The 19,782-nt window shown below is 46.3% G+C and overlaps 1 protein-coding gene across 4 annotated transcripts in view; it reads left to right on the top strand.

Moving 5' to 3' along the window:
• Positions 1 to 2,474: 2,474 nt before the first annotated feature.
• Positions 2,475 to 19,782, top strand: part of dennd5b (DENN/MADD domain containing 5B) — a 54,641-nt gene continuing 37,333 nt past the window's right edge. For 2 of the 4 annotated variants that reach the window (XM_034526309.1, XM_034526308.1), the window contains exons 1-2: positions 2,475 to 2,821; positions 19,426 to 19,485. In XM_034526309.1, the coding sequence (XP_034382200.1) occupies positions 2,713 to 2,821; positions 19,426 to 19,485 (169 nt within the window). In that variant the 5' untranslated portion in view covers positions 2,475 to 2,712. The remainder of the gene's footprint in view (positions 2,822 to 19,425; positions 19,486 to 19,782) is intronic. The other 2 variants (XM_034526311.1, XM_034526310.1) reach the window with 1 other exon arrangement.

Here is a 19,782-nt window from a genome sequence, read left to right as displayed (position 1 = left end):
ACACACACACAGCAGTGCCCTCGTTAAACTATTTATTGTAACCTGTCGCATGTTGTCATCATTTTAACATTTAATAACTAGGATACACGGTGGTGTAGTGGCTAGCACTGTCGCCTCACAGCAAGAGGGCCGCGGGTTCGATTCCGGAGCGGTCCTTCTGTGTGGAGTTTGCATGTTCTCCCCGTGGCAGCGTGGGTTCTCTCCGGGCTCTCCGGCTTCCTCCCACAGTCCAAAGACATGCTGCAGGTTAATTGATCTCTAAATGTCCCATAGGTGTGAATGTGAGAGTGAATGGTTGTATGTCCCTACATGTGCCCTCGATGGACTGGCGGCCTGTCCAGGGTGTCCCCTGCCTTCGCCCTATGTCAGCTGGGATAGGCTCCAGCGCCCCGCGACCCTAATGAGGATAAGCGTATTGAAAATGGATGGATGGATGGAACTAGGATACACATTTCAGATGTCCGTAATCCATTTGTTCATTGTCAAAATGAACATTTCAGATATTCATTATTCCCAGAAAAATCATGTCGTATTATGTCTTTCATCATCATACCGACAACTGAGAATACCATTTTGGGCAATTATGGATATCTAAAATGTGATAAAAAAGGCATTGATTGGGAGGAGTAGACATACAGATTCTTTCGAAATGGTCACATGTTAAATTTGCAGCTGTACAATTGTGGCTCCATGTATTGAGATTGTGTCCTCCATATGAACAGCTGGTGTCTCATCAGTGGAGCAGACAATACTTCACCATCGTTCGTCACAAAATCTGAAATTTTTTTGTGTAATTGAATAAAAAGTGGTCAATATTTATTTTTAAAAAGGAATCCATGTCCATCTTGGTAACACAGTCACCTCATTCAAGAGTAGACTTAAGACTTTCCTCTTTAATAGTGCTTATAGTTAGGGCTGAATCAGGTTTGCCCTGGTCCAGCCCCTTGATATGCTGCTATAGGCTTATAGGCTGCTGGGGGATGTTTTAGGATACACTGAGCACCTATCTCCTCTTCTCTCTCTCCTTATGGATGAATTTACATCTCTCCATTGCACCTTATTAACTCTGCTTCCTCCCCGGAGTCTTTGTGACTTCACGTCTCATAGGGTCCATTGGACCTGGAGGTGTCTGATGCCTGGTGAGCCGGCCTCCCGCGTTGGCCCTGCTGATCGCCCCGCCCCCCCTCCTCTCTACCTCCTTCTGTAATTTGTTTATGTAACTTTGTAAATGCTGTTCATTCTGTACACATGACATCTATTCTTCTGTCCATCCGGGGAGAGGGATCCTCCTCTGTTGCTCTCCTGAAGGTTTCTTCACTTTTTTCCCTGTCAAAGGTTATTTTTGGGGAGTTTTTCCTGATGTGAGGTCAAAGGTCAGGGATGTCGTATGTGTACAGATTGTAAAGCCCTCTGAGAAGAGTTTGTAATTTGACTGACTGACTGGCTGACTGACTGACTGACTGACTGGCTGACTGACTGGCTGACTGACTGGCTGACTGACTGACTGGCTGGCTGACTGACTGGCTGACTGACTGACTGATTGACTGATTGACTGACTGACTGACTGGCTGACTGGCTGACTGACTGACTGACTGGCTGACTGACTGACTGGCTGGCTGACTGACTGACTGACTGATTGATTGACTGATTGACTGACTGACTGGCTGACTGACTGACTGGCTGACTGACTGACTGGCTGGCTGACTGACTGACTGGCTGGCTGGCTGGCTGACTGGCTGTCTGGCTGACTGGCTGACTGAATGTCTGACTGACTGACTGGCTGGCTGACTGACTGGCTGACTGACTGGCTGGCTGACTGTCTGGCTGACTGACTGTCTTACTGACTGACTGACTGGCTGACTGGCTGACTGACTGGCTGACTGACTGACTGGCTGGCTGACTGACTGACTGGCTGACTGACTGACTGGCTGACTGACTGACTGGCTGACTGTCTGGCTGACTGGCTGACTGACTGACTGACTGTCTGGCTGACTGTCTGACTGACTGACTGGCTGACTGACTGACTGGCTGACTGGCTGACTGACTGACTGACTGGCTGACTGACTGACTGACTGTCTGGCTGACTGGCTGACTGACTGACTGACTGTCTGGCTGACTGACTGACTGGCTGACTGACTGACTGGCTGACTGACTGACTGGCTGACTGGCTGACTGACTGACTGACTGGCTGACTGACTGACTGACTGTCTGGCTGACTGGCTGACTGACTGACTGACTGTCTGGCTGACTGGCTGACTGACTGACTGACTGTCTGGCTGACTGACTGACTGGCTGACTGACTGACTGGCTGACTGACTGACTGGCTGACTGACTGACTGACTGGCTGACTGACTGACTGACTGGCTGGCTGACTGACTGGCTGACTGGCTGACTGACTGGCTGACTGGCTGACTGGCTGACTGACTGAGGACCACGTTTGAAAGTCCCGCCCCGCCGGTCGACTCCTCCGGGCTCCAGGAGCCGGCGCCTCACTCAGCGCTCTCCCGTCCAGCGAGGCGGTTGTTACGTGCGCGAGCCCGCTGAAAGCGAACTAGCACCGCGACAACGTTTACAACGAACTTCGGTACACTACCGGTCTATCCGCTGGGAACTAGCGAGCATTGTAGCCCGTTGTTTTTCTCTTCGCCTCCCCCATGAAGATGTGTAGCTTGGAGAACTAGGAGCGGACCAACGCTGCACACCGCAGCCGGGATGAGTGGGAGCTCCGCGGTGTCCGGAGCGGCGCCCTGCCGCTTCGCCCACTACTTTGCTATCTGCGGGATAGACACGGAAACCGGACTGGAACCCGACGAATTAGCAGGTATGACTGTTTCTGTGACGTCTTGTTGGTTTTGAACCGCAGCACATCGGGGAAGAAGTGTTGATGTCAAACTAACTACGTCATGACCGGCGTTACCGTCTCCGGTGTCTCTCCGAAACGTTATTATATGATTCAAGCTTCCCGTTGAGGTGGAACTACTCTTTCATAACTGTACTGTAGTTTTTTTACTCAATGTGTGTTCCCAAATCGAAGATCTCATCTTTGGTCACGTGTGCAACACGCAGTCTCTTGTAAACCATATTGTTCTTTTACATAAACTTGTGTGAGTTAGTCTTTAAGCCTGCACACACGTGGGGTGAGAGGAGGAGCATGCTGGCTTAATGCAAAGCTTTGTTTGCACCTGCATCATATTTCATATGGATTCCTGTTGTTTATGCATCTGATCCTTCTTGCCACGGCGTTGCATCACAGTCAGATTGTTGGCTTCTGTCTGCGCAACCGGAGCCAAAGTTCACAATAGTAAAGTGTGTGTGTGTCGAAAGTGAGCCGTGATTGCACTTTTTCGTGTGTGTGTGTGTGTGTGTGTGTGTGTGTGAGAGAGAGAGAGAGAGAGAGAAGTAAACAAGGTCAGTGATGGGGTCATAGTAGGACTGCAACTAATGGTTATTTTCACTTGTATGTCTTTTTTTCCCAACCCAAAGTCCAAAAATTCCCAAATATTAGGTTTATTAAATCCATCCATCCATCCATCCATTTTCAATACCGCTTATCCTCATTAGGGTCGCGGGGGCGCTGGAGCCTATCCCAGCTGACATAGGGCGAAGGCAGGGGACACCCTGGACAGGCCGCCAGTCCATCGAGGGCACATGTAGGGACATACAACCATTCACTCTCACATTCACACCTATGGGACATTTAGAGATCAATTAACCTGCAGCATGTCTTTGGACTGTGGGAGGAAGCCGGAGAGCCCGGAGAGAACCCACGCTGCCACGGGGAGAACATGCAAACTCCACACAGAAGGACCGCTCCGACCGGGAATTGAACCCGCGGCCCTCTTGCTGTGAGGCGACAGTGCTAGCCACTACACCACCGTGCAGCCCGGTTTATTAAATATATAATAATATTAAAAGTAAATGAATCTCGTGCTTGGCCCACCTCCTCTAACACCACTTCACTGAACTCCTGTTTACAGGAGAACTGAGATGCTTTCTGGCGCTGCAGATCATAAACTTTGTCTTCCCGAGTGCCCGATCGCTACTGAGCATGTGCAGCTCTCACCGGAGAACCGAAGGCAGGGAGGTGGCCCACCCCTTAGCTACTTCAACCATCAGCCACAGAAGAAGAACCAGTGCGTTGCTCGGTGCACTAACTCAATGTGGCGTTTTACTTGCCAGGAGGAAATCTTTATCGTTGAACTTCTCTGTACCGTACAGTTACTCGTGATTGAGCTATCTACCCATCAATTGTCCACATTACATAAACAAATGGTTGTGGGGGGTGTTGATGATGTCATAATTGTTGACAGTTGATGAGATCATGTGAAGTGACACATCTTTTAAGAGGGCTGTTCTTGCCACACATGATTAGCTGCTAATATGGTTTGTATTTGGACGCTGCATTGCCTCATAGACTAGAGGAGTCGCCCCCTGATGGACATTAGAGAGAAGTCAAGTTTCACATTGGCTTCACCTTTCAGACCCGAAGGTTATGCCGTCTGGTAAAAACACAGATGACCTACACTATATCAATATTGATACTGTGGTATTTGGTGAAAAATATTGTGATGTTTGATTTTCTCCTAATTGCTCAGCCCCAGTTGGAAGGCTGGATCCGACTAGAAAAAAGAAAAGCACATAACATCAATGCATGTATAAAATCCACATAAACATCCCACCGCCACAACATGAACTAACTTATTGTTAGCCCGGTTCTCTTCATTCATCCCCAAAGCTGCCCACCCCCATTTCTGTATCATCCAAGATCATTTACAATTCTGATGAGGCCTGTTGCTCTCCTCCCCCACGATGCCCCCTCACACACTAATGCTGCCATGATTGATGGCAGCATGTTGCCTTTGGCGCTCCATTCTTTTGTCAAGCACACGGCTGCATCCCTGCACCCCCACATATCCTGGGACCCCGAGTTAGAGGCAGCCATAATGGCAGTGACCCACATTAAGCAGCGTTCTATGCCGTCACTTATTTTAGGCTGTGGTTCCCTCCTCCCTGCTCTGTGTGGCACCGTGGCCTTGTTTCCCTCAGCCCATTGTTCTAGTCAGAGGGCCAGACTTCCTGTAGACCTGCTTCGGGTTTCTCCGTGCAGTGCGTTGCCTCCTCTCTGTCTCTGCGTGAGTTCACTCTGGACAAGATATTTAACTCATTAATTTCAACTGGTGCCCTGTTGTAGCTCCTGAGGATCGTTGGTCCCAGGCTGACATGCTAATCAGCTGGTTTAATTCCTGTTGTAGCCACTTAGTCAGTCCAGGAGCCACCTCCAGCATGCCATTGGGCCTCCGTGGTATGAATACACCCTGGCTGGCATTCAGAGCCCCAAATAGTCTACGCATTCTAACACCACATGCAATTCAGGGTCAGCAGCATTGTGGAGTGTAAGGGCGGGAGGAGTGAGGAGCTCGTGTGGGGGAGGCGTTAGGCGTGCCAGTTGTTGGCGGAGATATGCTGCCACAGTGTGAGGTGTGTACCACCAAACACACCGGTTTCCACTTTAATAGATGTCTGATTAAAGAGATATTACTGTTTTGAAGACATTTTTATGAAGCAACTAACATGTGTCTATTATTGGTTATTATGTCAATTATTCTGACGTATTGTATAGGTATTTTGAGAAATGGGTGTCACAATTTCCCACAGTCCACGGTGACCATTTCACATGTCTTGTCAGGGGAGAGATGTTTCATCTGTCACCAGATCCAATACGTTTTCCTGCTCTAATGTAGCACAGCTTCAGACTATTGAATTTGATTATTTATTGAATTGGGGAGCACTAAATCACTGTATTACTTTTTATAAAAGTAGAAACTACTGTGGATTTATCGACGAGAGCAATGCCCTCTCTTACAGAAGAAATGAGAAGAAGAACAATCCTGTGTAAATGTCCAGCAGTGACGCTGATGGAGCACAACCTGCATGCTTGTTTGCATGTATCGTTACCGATATGCATGAACACACACGCAGCTGTGTGGAGGCATGTTGGTGATCTTCACTTTCAGTTCTCACACGATCCGGTCCGTCAGGTGTTCTTCAGCCCCGGACCTCTCTCTCCTCTCCTCTCCTCTCCTCTCCTCTCCTCTCCTCTCCTCTCCTCTCCTCTCCTCTCTCTCTCTTCATCGTCGTCTTCCTCCTCCACCGCGTGCTCTTTCTGTTCTCCTTTCATGTGTCCATGATTAACACCTCATCACACCTCACACCCGAATGTCACCCACCGCTGCCCTGCAGCAGCCCTTCTCCGGTCTGTTAGATGGGCTCCTTTCATTGGACGACGGCCACAACTGGATGTAAAGGAGTTAATAACCCCCCAGGGAGAACCGGCTGGGCTAGTTACAGCACAGGGATTTACAAGCAGCTTTGGCTCCTAGCCTGGTGCCAATAGGGTTCCTTCTCTACCTACAAGCCTCCATTGCAGATAAACACATGCCAGGTGAATAAAGAAAACGATTAACAATCAACAACAAAAATAAAATAAATGACAATAATGTCCACATGTAACAACAGGAACTGTCAGGTAATGAACAACTTGCTGTAATGAGGTGGAAGGACTTTCCTGAACATGACTGGATCTCATGAGATGAATGTGATACACCCCTAAACCACACCTGTGTAGACTGGCCAGACAGTTTAATGTAAGCAGTCTGGGACAGTTTACAGCTACAGTGGGCTTATCTGGCTATTAATACTCTGTTTATTCAGGGAGCTCCCTCGCTGCCATCGGGTGCTACGAAGCCGGTCGGTGCCCCTTTAAATACGACCAGAGCACAGAGGTGTGCGGGCCGGGGCGGAGGTGGGAGTGTCCTCAGCAGGACACAAAGGGATTTGAGCAGCTAAAGATCCCCTCTGGCCCGGACCATCTGTCCACACTGAGACCGGTCTGGGAGCCAGGCAGCAGAGGCCATTGACGTATGCTAATGGTGACGCACGCCCCCGTTGATTCATGCTAACACAGGCATGCCTGGGTAACGGGCAGATAATAATGTGATAATAAAACAAGGAGCAAACTAGTCCACTAGTTTTTATTGTAAAGGAGGAATCTCCTGTTTGTCTCAAGCTTTACAATGACAACATATTGTCACTGATGAATCCACTTTTGCCATGTTCTGCTTTTGCTCTGGAGTCTTTGGTCTTTCTCTTGTGCTCTTCCTTATCTTGCGGCTCATCAGTTTGTTCCTCCTCTCGTCACCGCGTCGTGATTCCATCCATCTTTCTGCGTCTTGTCCCCGGCTCATTGCCCCATGCTCCGCTAGCCCGGCCGGGCTGCTGTTAAGCCTGTTAGAGTAATCCATTCAGACAGCTCCTCCAGGCTACACTGAACGCATCGCTGTAAAGACACACACACACACACACACACACACAGTCACAACAGTGATTTGACCAGAGGCATCCTCCTGTCTGTCTTTATAAAGAGACTCACTTTAATGGTTCTTGATGCTTCGGCCTCACTGGACATGTAATGATTTTGTGACCAATTTTAGGAAGAAGACATTAGTGGGGTTCAGGGGTTTGTAGTCCGCAGAAACAATGGAGGAAATCTGTTAGAAAAAGTAAGAACAGCTAAACTAAAGTACACAATCCTCCAGCAGTGAACTTGGCTCGAGCCAAAGCATTCGTCTGTGTTCGCTTTTACTCCAGTAAACTCAGCCACAGGACAGAAGTAGTGTGTAGTTTCTGGGCAGGAACTTGCACAACTGTGTGTCGGGAGCGCGAGACTAAGGAGTGCATTTGTTGCCTCAAGTGCATTTTGTAGGTTTAAGTTGAAGAGCCCTGAACCTGCCCGTCATCTGCCTTTTACATGGTGAATCGTCAGGGACGTGTGGTCTCATCATGTGCTGCTTGTCAAAGTAAAAGAGGGAGGGGGGTGCATAATGATGGATGGTCTGCCTCTGGGAGTCAGCGGGACCTGACGACCTTTGAGGATGCTGCCAGCCGTTGCTGGTCGCTTCCATTTGCCTCAGTCTCCAACGGCAAAGTGAGCAGTTGATCTTGAGAGGCGCGAGGAGCCATTTCACGACCCCACGACCTCTGATCCTGAGCTCCATATGTTCTGTCTCTAGGAGACAAAAGAACTCCTTTGGAGTCTCGGGGTTGTTTTACTTTTGAGAGACCCATACATTGGTTATAGCTGGACTTGGACACTCAACCTGCCTCTTCCTTTTTATATTAATAAGAGGTTTTTAGTCTTTATTATTGTGCTTATTGGACATCTCTAAAGGTTGGGTTTTGCTTGAAATGAACCAGTTTGTACAACATGTCATGTGGGCGTGTAAAGTTGTTCTGAACAGTCACTCTTGAAGACTTGATGTTGTGAAGAAAAGTGAGACTTGATGATTGTTCAAATGTCAGTCTGTCAGGCATTCATGGTGTTCGTACAAAAAGGTACTGAAGCAGTTGTGTGAAGAAGCAAAAAGAAGTCCATCTCGCCTCGTACACCTGGCCAATTTTGTGAAGTGGGCCTGATTCTCAAGAACTGTCAGATGGGCCCCCATATAAGACTTCTGAAGGGTGAAAGGCAATTTGAAGCATCATGAGCCCCTGATTTAACCCATCTTTTTAACTTTACAAATGGATCACAAGCTCAAGTGGTCCGTGCAGCCTCCAGGGTCTGCTAGAGTCTGCATGCTGCAGGTTTTTGTTGGTTGCCCATATGTGTACACAAGATAACACACCCGACTGCACATGTGCTAGAAAAGCATAATGGATGCCTTGCATTGAACATCTCCCAGTGTTCTTGAAGGTCTATCAGTTGTAAAAGGTCATCAACCCAGTCCTGAAAACCAAGCTTCTTGTTTCCCCGCGGTGCTCGCTCTGAATGTCAAATCATGTCCTCCAGGAACTCAAGGCTTGATCTGAAAATGTCACTGACATTTTGCTTGTAGTTTGTTTTATTGTCTGTTTCATCTAAAACAAACAATGTGTATTCCATAACTGTAGCTGCGTGGCTTACAACATCAGGAAAGAAATCTACATTTAAATTGTGTCACAATGTTACAATCACCAAAATCCCAGACAACTCTAGTCTTGGGCTTTGTTACAGCCGACATGTACAAGATTGGTTCATTCGATTTCCAATGGGATCCTGAGTACTTGTTGTCCATGCATCCCTGAAAATGCACATAATGATAATGCTTCATTGTAAAGGATCCTAGTGAGTTTGCAGTGCCTCCAGCAAAGGGATAAACCATAGAAGGCATCCCATGATGTTCCCTTTGAAAGCTTGACCCCACTGGTGCTCATTTCATGTGTCTCTCGTAGACCGTCGGGCAGCTCCACAGATTTCAGCTCTGTGGTGTCCTCAGCCAATACATGGCATGCATCACTTGGGAGTGCTGACAGTAACCGTGGCAATGTATTGAAAGGCAGCCATTCGTGGGACATAATGGTCTTTCATCAGGAATTCTTTGGACCGAGGTCTGTTACCTGTAGAGCCGTCGGACACTTTGGCCGCCCCGGCTCCTTCCTCCTCAGTGGACACGGGACAACAGGCTTCAGAATGGGCCCCTCAACGAGCACCCAGCAGCACTCATTGGGAATATGACAGAAGTGATCCGCTTCTTCAGTAGAGATCGTTCACTCAACTATTACAGCTCGTGTGCATTATTCCAATCTATAACCTTCTGATTCTCTTTTCAAACCCTTTTCCGTAGCGCCAACAGTGCCCTTCCTGAGTTTGGGCAGTGATTGCTGAATGTTATGCCGTAATATGACACCTCGTGAGTCACCAAGGACACACACACACACACACACACACACACACACACACACACACACACACACACACACACACACACACACACAGGCGTCAAACAAAATCCCATCTTTGTAACAGTGCGCTGTTACGTCAGGCGGGCTGTAAATCTCCTTACATAACCGTAGTAACTAGGGCCCCTTAGGACAGATTAGAGCCGCTGTGGTGCAGGGGCCCTGCTGCCCGCTGACAGGCCCCTCACTGAGAGACATGCTGGACTCTCACAGCGGCTTACAGAGAGCATTACCGAGCATTCGTTAGTTATATAATTGCGTCTCAGGCTAATAATCAGTAACAGTGTGTGTGTTTGTGTTTGGCCTCCTCATGCGCACATCCGTTATGTCTTTCTAAAAGCTCTATAGTGCTCTTTCTAGGTCGGATTGCGCCTGAGGACAGGGAAGAAGTGTGTCCGCCTATGTTATGAGGATGTTTGGTTGGGCAGTCATGTCGACTTGTTCTAAAAGAAAGAACATACGTGTGTGTGTGTTTGATGGCTAGTTCATTAGACTTTGATCTGAGTTCCAAGTCATCCTCTGGCCTCTGGCCTGAGTGATAAGGCTGTTTCAACAAAGTATGACCGCTATCAGATAAGCATGACATGCTCTCCCTCAACGCCACTTTACTAACTTTTAGTGTTTGTTTTAACCCAGAGGACGGATTGAATGATCTCCTCCTTGCCTTTGGTCGCCCCCTCCCCCCAATTAATCTATGAGATATAATATAAATAAATGTATTTTGCTATTAAATCTGCATTCCAGTGGTTTTAGATTACCCTCCCATAAAGTTGCATGTTACGGAAAAGAATGGTTAAGATTTTTCAGACATTTAGTCCCAAACTGCTGAAATGAGCTGCAGCCGCAATAAATGTAACGTTCTCTTAGCTGCTTTGACAGATGAGACTTGAGCAGATTGGATATTTGCATGAAATGCACCAGTGAGTTGTTTCCCTGTGTACAGATACACACACACACACACACACACACACACACACACACACACACACACGTCAGTACTTGATTTGTTCCCCTGGGACTTTGAAGGTGAGTTCACGAGATCTTTATCAACTCTAATATTTTAAAGTCCATACATAACATCCGTACATTTTCCTCACAATGCACAGGGCAACACTTCATTTCCCCATCAACCAGCACATATTGGTAATACTTTATAATACCTGCACGCTATGAAGCATTATATAATAGTTAATTTGCAAATGGTGAATCCATCATTTACAAAGTGTGTGCAGTTATTTTAAAGTGTTACCGTTTGGTCCCATGGTTGAAGTGATTCAAACTATTCTGTCATCTTCAGCGTTCACTCACTCCTGAGGTTCTGAACTAAGAGGACGTCCTCTGCTCCCAGTATTCATCTGTCCATTCACATGGTATCAGCCATCTTACTTGAAGGCTGCAGTATGGGATGTACGGCAGAAACAGCTTATGCAACCATCCTAAATGTTCCGCTCCCCCTTAGGGCTATTTGAACAAATGTCCGTCACCCTCTACCTTCAAAAGACAACACTAGAAGTGTCACCAGGTCGCCCCGTGTGATGAAAGGCAATTAACATGTTCAAATGGGGATGACGTAACCTCCATTAACAGAGGCCCTTCAGCCTTTTCTGTGTGCCACAGGATGCACAGGGGTTGCCGTGGAGACGGGGGAGCATTTAGGCCGAAGAGGGTTGAGCTAAAGAGAGCCCCTACCATCTCCACCGTCCCGCCCCCTCCTCCTCAGTTTTTGTGTGTGTGTGTGTGTGTGTGTAGCCAGCAACGTATCCCCATACAACAGTTTGTATTAGATCTTAAGAAAAAATATGTCGTTATTTTTGAAGAGCGTATGGAAGATACGCCACTAAATTAGTCGTTAACGTCTGTGTCTCACATGGGACATGAACAGCGGTCCCCTGCATGAAAGTTCTAGTAGTTGTGATACTAATCCACTGCTCAAATTATCATCAGATTGATTATTAAAATAAGTATTAGGTACTGTCACGACATCAAGATCTCAGCTGTAAGTGGTAGTGTCATGAACAACGTGTAAACACGCAGCCTAATTACTGAAGGTCACAGACTCTCTGCCCTGTAAACTGATGGTCCCGAGAGATCAAAGATGTCCGCCGCAGGCCTTTTGGAAATGGCCCCGCACTGTTGGGGGGTCAGAGTTTGAAGAGCCTTCAGGGCTGTCTGGCTGTGAGCGATGTGTGTTTTAGAGCCAGATTCTTTGTGCACCTTGCTGAGCTGTGACGAGCCTCTCTAGCTCTGTAACCCGATCGTACGGCCAGGAAGTCCAAGGAGGCCTCGTCAGACCTCCCTCCTCTCTCCTTTGACTCCTTTAGTGCTCTTGCAAGCACAGTCCAAAAACCTTATCGGAGAGCATCGATTTATTTGAAAACACATTTGCATTAAAATTCATGATCTGTCCTTCACATACTTTCTGTAGCATGACCTGAGAGAGTTGGTTAGAACCAGGACCTGGACTCCAGTCTACGAGTGAAACAGGTCCTGGACTCCAGTTTCCTGGCTCCGAGGGAAGAATTACACCAAGTGTCAATTCAGCATAATGCAGCACTGCATTAATTCCAGACAACTTGATCATGATGAATGAATGATGACCGTATTTGTTGTGGTTACACTGCAGCTATCAGCTGTTCTAGGAATCGACTGTTCCATCCATTATTTAATCCAGCGATCACATACATTTGTATTGCATTCATATCATCTGCCAAAAGTAAAGCCTTTCAGTGCATTTAAGGACCATGTTATATTCTATGTTTTGAAGCTGATTGACACTAAATTGAAATAAGGAAATGTAGGATTGTATGTTGTACTCACTTGGCATTAGTAGTTTAAATAGAGCTTGTGTTGGGAAGTCGGGAATTCAGCTGTTTCCGTCCCGTGTGATGACAGGTCGGCTCTGCCAGTCCAGTCCTGTTTGTGCTCCCGTTGGTTTCATCTCTTTGGCTCGTGCCCCCTTTACTTCATGCTCGTCTCCCACACACCTCGCGGCGTGTTTCTGAGCGACGCCTCCGTTAAACTCCCGTCAGCCTTCTGTATTCATTCAGAGGACACACGGGCTCGGAGAGTTCCAGAACACTTGAGCCATGAAGCCACATCCATGTGCTGCGGAAAGTCAACCTTTCAGAAGTATTGTCACATACCCTCAAATAGAAGCCAGTAATTCAAATAACAGTGTGTTATGTCTCTCTTTTGACAGAATTACTACATTATATCAGTTATATTCAAGCTACTTCTAATAAAACTCTCTGGCTGCATTATGCCCTTTGAGGCGGGGTGTTTTAATGTGAAACTGCAGAGAGAGTTGAGAACACTAATGCATTGAGAAATGGACCTTGAGTGAGACCGGATTCGGACATGCACACCTGACTAATGAACACACGCCTTAATAAGGAACTTCTATGAATATGTTCTCTTTGCATACACATCTCCATCACTACCTCGTCATAGGCTTGCAGCTGCTGCAGAAACACCTGTTGTGTAGTATCTGCCACTGTATCTATTGAATACTGTACAGTTTACATGAGAATATCAAATGGTAAAAATTTCAAAAAAATTTCAAACTTCAATGTGCACGTCATCTGGCTGTAGGGAAATCGTTTGGGAATTGCTAAAAACAAAATGCGACAACATGGTAGTAGAACAAAGGTCGAGGCAAATAGGCCTCTGTGGCTTCAACTGTCGAAGTTTCCCCAACTTGATGGAGATGATGTAGCAGAGAAAAAAACCCAAAACCAAATCTAGTGTGCACAAAAACCCAAAACACATTATTACATGCTTAAACTGCTTCAGATTAGACAGTATATTTACCTATTTGTGTTATGCGTTTTATTGCTTATTTGTTCTTGGCCTTCGTCCATATTTCTGTATGTAATCTAGTTTTCCTACAACTGAAGAAATGTGATGCAGATGAATTAAATTGGAGTGTCTCAACCATATATTTGACTTATTGAATTGTTTGACATATATTCACGGGGACAGAGCAACAGGTCAAAGGGCGTTGCTGATGTGGAGCTCGTCTCTGACTGGCAGACAGCCTGCTGACGCCATTCTGTCATGAGTGAAGAATGCTGGACTTCTGCCACCGTGGCGTCCGCAGCTTAACGGGGGGGGGGGCAACACAGTGTCATCATCCTGCGTCGCTGCCTATCTACAGGTTAGGTTATATGTGTGGCGCTCATCAGCCAGTCTTCTGAGGTCTGAACACGGAGTGAATTAACAGCAGCTGATAAGGCAGCCAGGTGACTGAGTCATGATGGAAGGACCCAGAAGAGCAACCATAGCATGTGCCTGAATGAAAACTCCTCCTTTCTCTTTTCATCCCCGTCCTCCTCGCCACGTTAAGTGTATAGTGGAACAAAGCCGTGTTGGACAGCATGACAGTGCGGTGACATCACCAGAGTAGCGCCCTGAATAGGGCCAGTAGAGGACTGGGACACTGGGCCATTGTAACACACACACACACACACACACACACACACACACACACACACACACACACACACACACACTTACACTTGTGTTCTCACTCGCGTTCTCACTCACACTCCCTCCAGCCCTGAGCCCCATCATGTATGGATAATTCATAATGATTAAGAGATTTGAAGGTGTTACCACCGCCACCATAACAACAACAATAACCACAACAACAACAGCCCTCACCCCATACCCCATCTTCAGTTGCCCAGTTGCCAGGGAGACAGATGGGTGCTGATCTCGCTTAGCCCATTGCCAGGTGTTGGCACCCCAGTTTGGCGTAGCAGGCGTTAGCTCTCGCTCGCACTTGTGCGTGTGTGTGTGTGTCTCTGTGTGTCTGTGGCCAGGCAGTCTGCCAGTTGTAGCAGGTGCTGCTGGTGCAGCACTGCGGTGGAATGTGCCGGAGAAGCCAGATGCAGATCAACAAGAAGAATTGTCTTTTCTTAACTGCTGCTAAATGGGGACAGTGATAGTTCTTTTGTAGAAAGCCTTGTTTTATTCGCTCCAATGACACAACTCTATCTGGGTGGCTTATGAAAGATACATGAATCTGTATCTGCGGATCTCCTTTTGACCCATGTCATTCTACCTGTTCAGTTTCCAGCTAGACCGGAGTAATTCATGAAGTGAGTGCTCTACTGGCTCTTTTTGTGCCCAGAATTCATTGTTGCATGACTGACGGATGCTTATAAAGTAGCACGAGGCATTCAAAGCCCCGTAGACTGTGGGTAATGACGACCACAGGCCTGCTGTCAAAGGTGTGTGTGTGTGTGTGTGTATTGTGTGTGTTCTGTGTATAAAGTGTATTTGTTCTGTGTATAAAGTGTACGTGTGTGTTAATTTCCATACTAGTGTGTGTGTGTGTGTACTCTCCTGCGACCTATTGCATGTAATTAGAGGTGCATTAAGTGATTTGGGCGTTAATGATGCGGCGTGTGTCATATAATACTCTGACACTCTGAGTTGGGGCTGGCTGTATGGGTGTCTATTGATGGAAAGGACCTCATTATTGTTATGATTGTAAACTGATATTTAGAGGGAGGGGCTGAAGAAAGGTCTTTTCTGTTCTGGTTGAGCCCGAAGGAGATTTTATAATGTGTTCTTTAATTGCAACTTAATTATTAGCACAAAGCCAGCTGCATGCAAACTCTGCACCACGTCACCTGACTTCCGAAACAGCTGCTCTGAGCGTCTCATGCGTTGGAGTAAACTGAAAGCCTGTCACTGGTTAACGGGGCCTGGCTGGTGGGTCTGGCTGAGCAGGGATTAATTCAGTTTATTTTGTACAGCCCAATATCACAAATTACAAATTATCCTCGGAGGGCTTTACAATCTGTACACATACGACATCCCTGACCTTTGACCTCACATCGGATCAGGAAAAACTCCTCAAAAATAACCTTTCACAGGGAAAAAAGGGAAGAAACCTTCAGGAGAGCAACAGAGGAGGATCCCTCTCCCCGGATGGACAGAAGCAATAGATGTAATGTGTACAGAATGAACAGCATTACAGAGTTACATAAACACATTACATAAATATGACAATGTATGAATGGAACTCCAATCCATGAAACAGAAGGAGGTAGAGAGGAGGGGGCGGGGCATCAGCAGGGCCAACGCGGGAGGCCGGTTCACCAGCATCAGACACCTCCAGGTCCAATGGACCCTATGAGACGTGAAGTCACAAAGACTCCGGGGAGGAAGCAGAGTTAATAAGGTGCAATGGAGAGATGTAAATTCATCCATAAGGAGAGAGAGAAGAGGATTAGACCATCATCTGTTGGATACTAGTCACAAAGAAGGCTGACTCCAGCCTCGGGTGTCCAGCCCTTAACGAGCTGTGACTAATGACTTTGGTCCATGTCGAAACAAGTCTGAGGTGCTTTGGATACAAGTGTTCATAAAATGGTGTAATCACTGCAGTGGAAATCCCAAAGGGAGAGGGGGGACTGTTCATGAGGAGGCTGAAAGAATAGCAAAGAAAGAGGCAGGCAGAGACATGGCACACACACACACACACACACACACACACACACACACACACACACACGCACACACACACACACACACTGCTGCAGCTGCTTCACAATTACATTTCTGGAGGCTGCAGCGAGGGCCGTCCAGAGAGGCCCGGTCGGCCCCTCAGACGCCGAACACACACTCATCCACTTTTAATGACGGAGCTGCTTTCTCAGTCCCGGTGTGTAACCTGTGGCAACCGCATACTTAACACCTTAAGGGGAGAGGAGAGGAGTCGAGGAAACGGTCTCTCGCTCAGCTTTGGGGATGAAAAAGGCATTCCACCAATCTGGAAATAAAGCAGACTGGTTTAAAGGCTTGAAAAGTGGCTCACATTGTTATTATAAGAGTCTGGCAACATCTTGGAAAGAACCTCACAGTAATACAAGCTTTCCCTTTATGCAACCTGTTTTGTTATTGAGTCATGTGACATGTCGCTGGAAGACATGGGTTGAGACAGGTGCAATGATGAATCACTGCATGTCTGATGTTAAGCTTACTGCTGTGTTTTAATTACAAATGGTCATGACTGTTATGATGAGATACAAATGGTGACCGCTTGGATAGAAACCACACAAACATCAGCAGCACCAGAGCTGGAGCCCAAATGGACGAGCGTACAGAAGAGAAGACTCCACCGTGATGTGAGAGGGAAAGAAATGAACGGGGGAAGTGAAACCACACTGGGGATCGAGGGTAATGAGTGCATTAACATGAATATGAATCTGAAAACAGTCCTCTGCATCAATACAGTCTCGAGAGGATCAACACCATGTCGAGGGGAGGGGCTGCTCTGATACAGCGTTGGTGCTGGACAGACGCTCATGCAGCGCTTATTAGAAACTCATGAACCCGCCAAGATCAACACAAGTCCACCAAAGCTCAAACATGTAGTTTTAAAAGTACATTTGTAAATAATAGCTCAGTAATTTCCCAAAACAGCTGTTCCCTGTAGTTTTTAACAAATGAGGAAACAGTGCATTTGTTGGACTATTTCCTGCGGCGGATTAATCCACTTTTGGTGCTCTGGTGAGGCAGCAGGGCGGTGCATATGGGGTGGAGTTCAAATAAACTCCAGTGTGTTCATGGTGATGAAGGAAGATGTCCCCCAGTGCAACAGTGTGGCTCACTGACGTGTCTTTAACATCAATGGAGCTCTACGGCTCAGAGGAAGAAGATGCATCACACACTTAGGAGACACAGTCACTGTTAGCTTCTGCAAGAAGGATTTATTACACTTTATTATTGAAACTATATTTAAACCCTATCGTAAAATGGATTACCAGGCCTGAGCTGGAAGGGCATCAGAGCAACACTAGATGGAGTGGATGTTAGCAGCAGACCAATACTCAATACTCAGCTTAATACTGCCACTCATTGATTTCATGCCAATTCTGATCTGTATAATCACTCTTCACTGGTCTCCTGTGCAGTCCGTGCATGCAGGGATGCTTGAGCGTGAGCATGCGTTTTGTTTTCTGAAGACCTTATTCAGATTAGTTACATGATTCTGATTGGTTTCTTTCTGAGAAAGTTGCTATAAATGAACTATGAGAAATGAGATAAGCGCAGACAAACAGACAGAGGAGCAGTGATGTAGGAAGCAGATAAGGCCAGAGTGTGTTTGTGGCTTTCCTGTCACACAGCAGCACAGTAGTTCCCCCTCATTTGTTGGTGGCACCTCGTTTCACATGATGACTGGTGGGACTTTCTGTTGGCCCGAGGAGCCACAGCAGCTCCTGTGGTGTCGGCACACGGGGGAGGAACACTGATCTGTGAACCGTTCCATAAAGGACGTTTAGATGATACATCGGTTGGACTTTGTTTTTAGGAGAATTAATGTACCATACCAGTGGGTGAGCATGTTGTAGTCCATTACCTAAAATACATGCAAACGTTTTATTGGTGTTCTTTACCAGGCAACCATGGTAAATGCACTTCCATTTGTACAGCATCATAGTCTTCTGTGCATGCACAGTGCTGTATACATTCACCCATTCTATGTTAAGAGTTATCTAGCAACATTTTGAATCTAAACCTGGCAGTTATTATCCAGTGCAGATGTGAAGTATATACACGGCCAACAGCGCCATGATTAGGGATACATAGCCCCCTTTCTCTAAACTGTACCTAGGCCTTTTGGATAAAGGTGTCTAACAAGCTGCTTTTCCTCTGGTGTTTGGTATGTAGGAGGGAGCTGATTAAGGCCTCTAATCTTCTATAATCTTCTTTCTTTCATATAGTACCCCCATCAACAGAAAGATGTGAGTGTTTCAGTTCAGGTGTAATCTGGACATGGACCTGTTTTCACTAAACACCTTTACAGTGTCTGGATGATTCTACTGATGGGGTTGAGTATTACTCCCCCTGTCATAACAGTTGTATAATGTCTTCTGTGGCTCTCGGTGATGTCACAATGACGTCCAATTGACAGCAGAAAAGCCTGTATTACCAGCTGGGGTCTTTGAGTGTGAAAGGACTGGGCTTTCACCAGGAACACAATATGCTTTACAGTTGTTTTGTGAACAAATCTAGGATTCAGTGTGAAATATTTGAAATACTTTTTGTCAAATTCTGCATGACATTATTTATTTGGGAAACCTTAAGACCAATGGAAATAAAAAAATATGTGAAACTTCCATCTCTGGTCTGTTTTATTAGGAAACATCAGGAATGAGTTCTCTATATGACGTCAGACATGTTAGCTGCTTTGAAAATGCTGCATGATTTAACTCCCAAGGGTTTGCCGCTCACTAACTCTAAACCACAAGCTAAACACAGCTCATTTTAATTGAGTCTTGCACTTTGGAAATAGCACTTTTCACTCCCTAAAGAAAAAGTATTTATGAAAAAGTCTAAAGAGGAGTCAGAAAAGAATTTCCCACTTTGCAGAACCCACAATTTGTATCTAAAATGTGCATTTTGGGACATTTTCGTTTGGCCTCCTTATTAGGGAATTTGACTTCCATAGTTGTACTGGTTGTTGATGCTAATACTTCCTCATGTGTGTTACGTCTAAAATGCCATGCTCTGTTGTGATACCGATAGCATGCGTATCATGTTCATGCTCTACTCATTCTCATGCATTTATTAATCTGCTTTTCTGTGTGCATTTGTTTTGACTCCTTTGTGTTTCTGCATGTGACTCGTCCATAGCTTTGTACCAGTGGCTAGAAGCAGACCGCCAAGGCAGGGATCCAGACGCGGCAGCAACAGGTAAAACGCCACCAACTGTTGCACAGCACCACACCTCAGTGACAGGAAATACATCACTGGAGACAGGATTACTCCAATGACTGTGTCTGTGTTCAGTTATTCTTTTTATTTTATTTTATTAGATTTATTAAAATGAATATCAACATTTATAAATTAAATTAATTGTCATACATTTTGAACAGGTGAAATAAATTGACCAGAAATGTCATTATTAGACAAGTTTTCTTTTAGAAAGGCCGGTTCTAAAGTGACCTGACCTCGGGCTTGACTGGTCAAAGGTTAAGTCAAGTCAGGACT

The sequence above is a fragment of the Cyclopterus lumpus genome, chromosome 23 (genome assembly GCF_009769545.1).
Source record: "Cyclopterus lumpus isolate fCycLum1 chromosome 23, fCycLum1.pri, whole genome shotgun sequence".
NCBI classification, from domain to species: Eukaryota; Metazoa; Chordata; class Actinopteri; order Perciformes; family Cyclopteridae; genus Cyclopterus; species Cyclopterus lumpus.
Note: the sequence above shows the minus strand (reverse complement) of the source record. Positions and strands in the feature narration are given on the sequence as shown.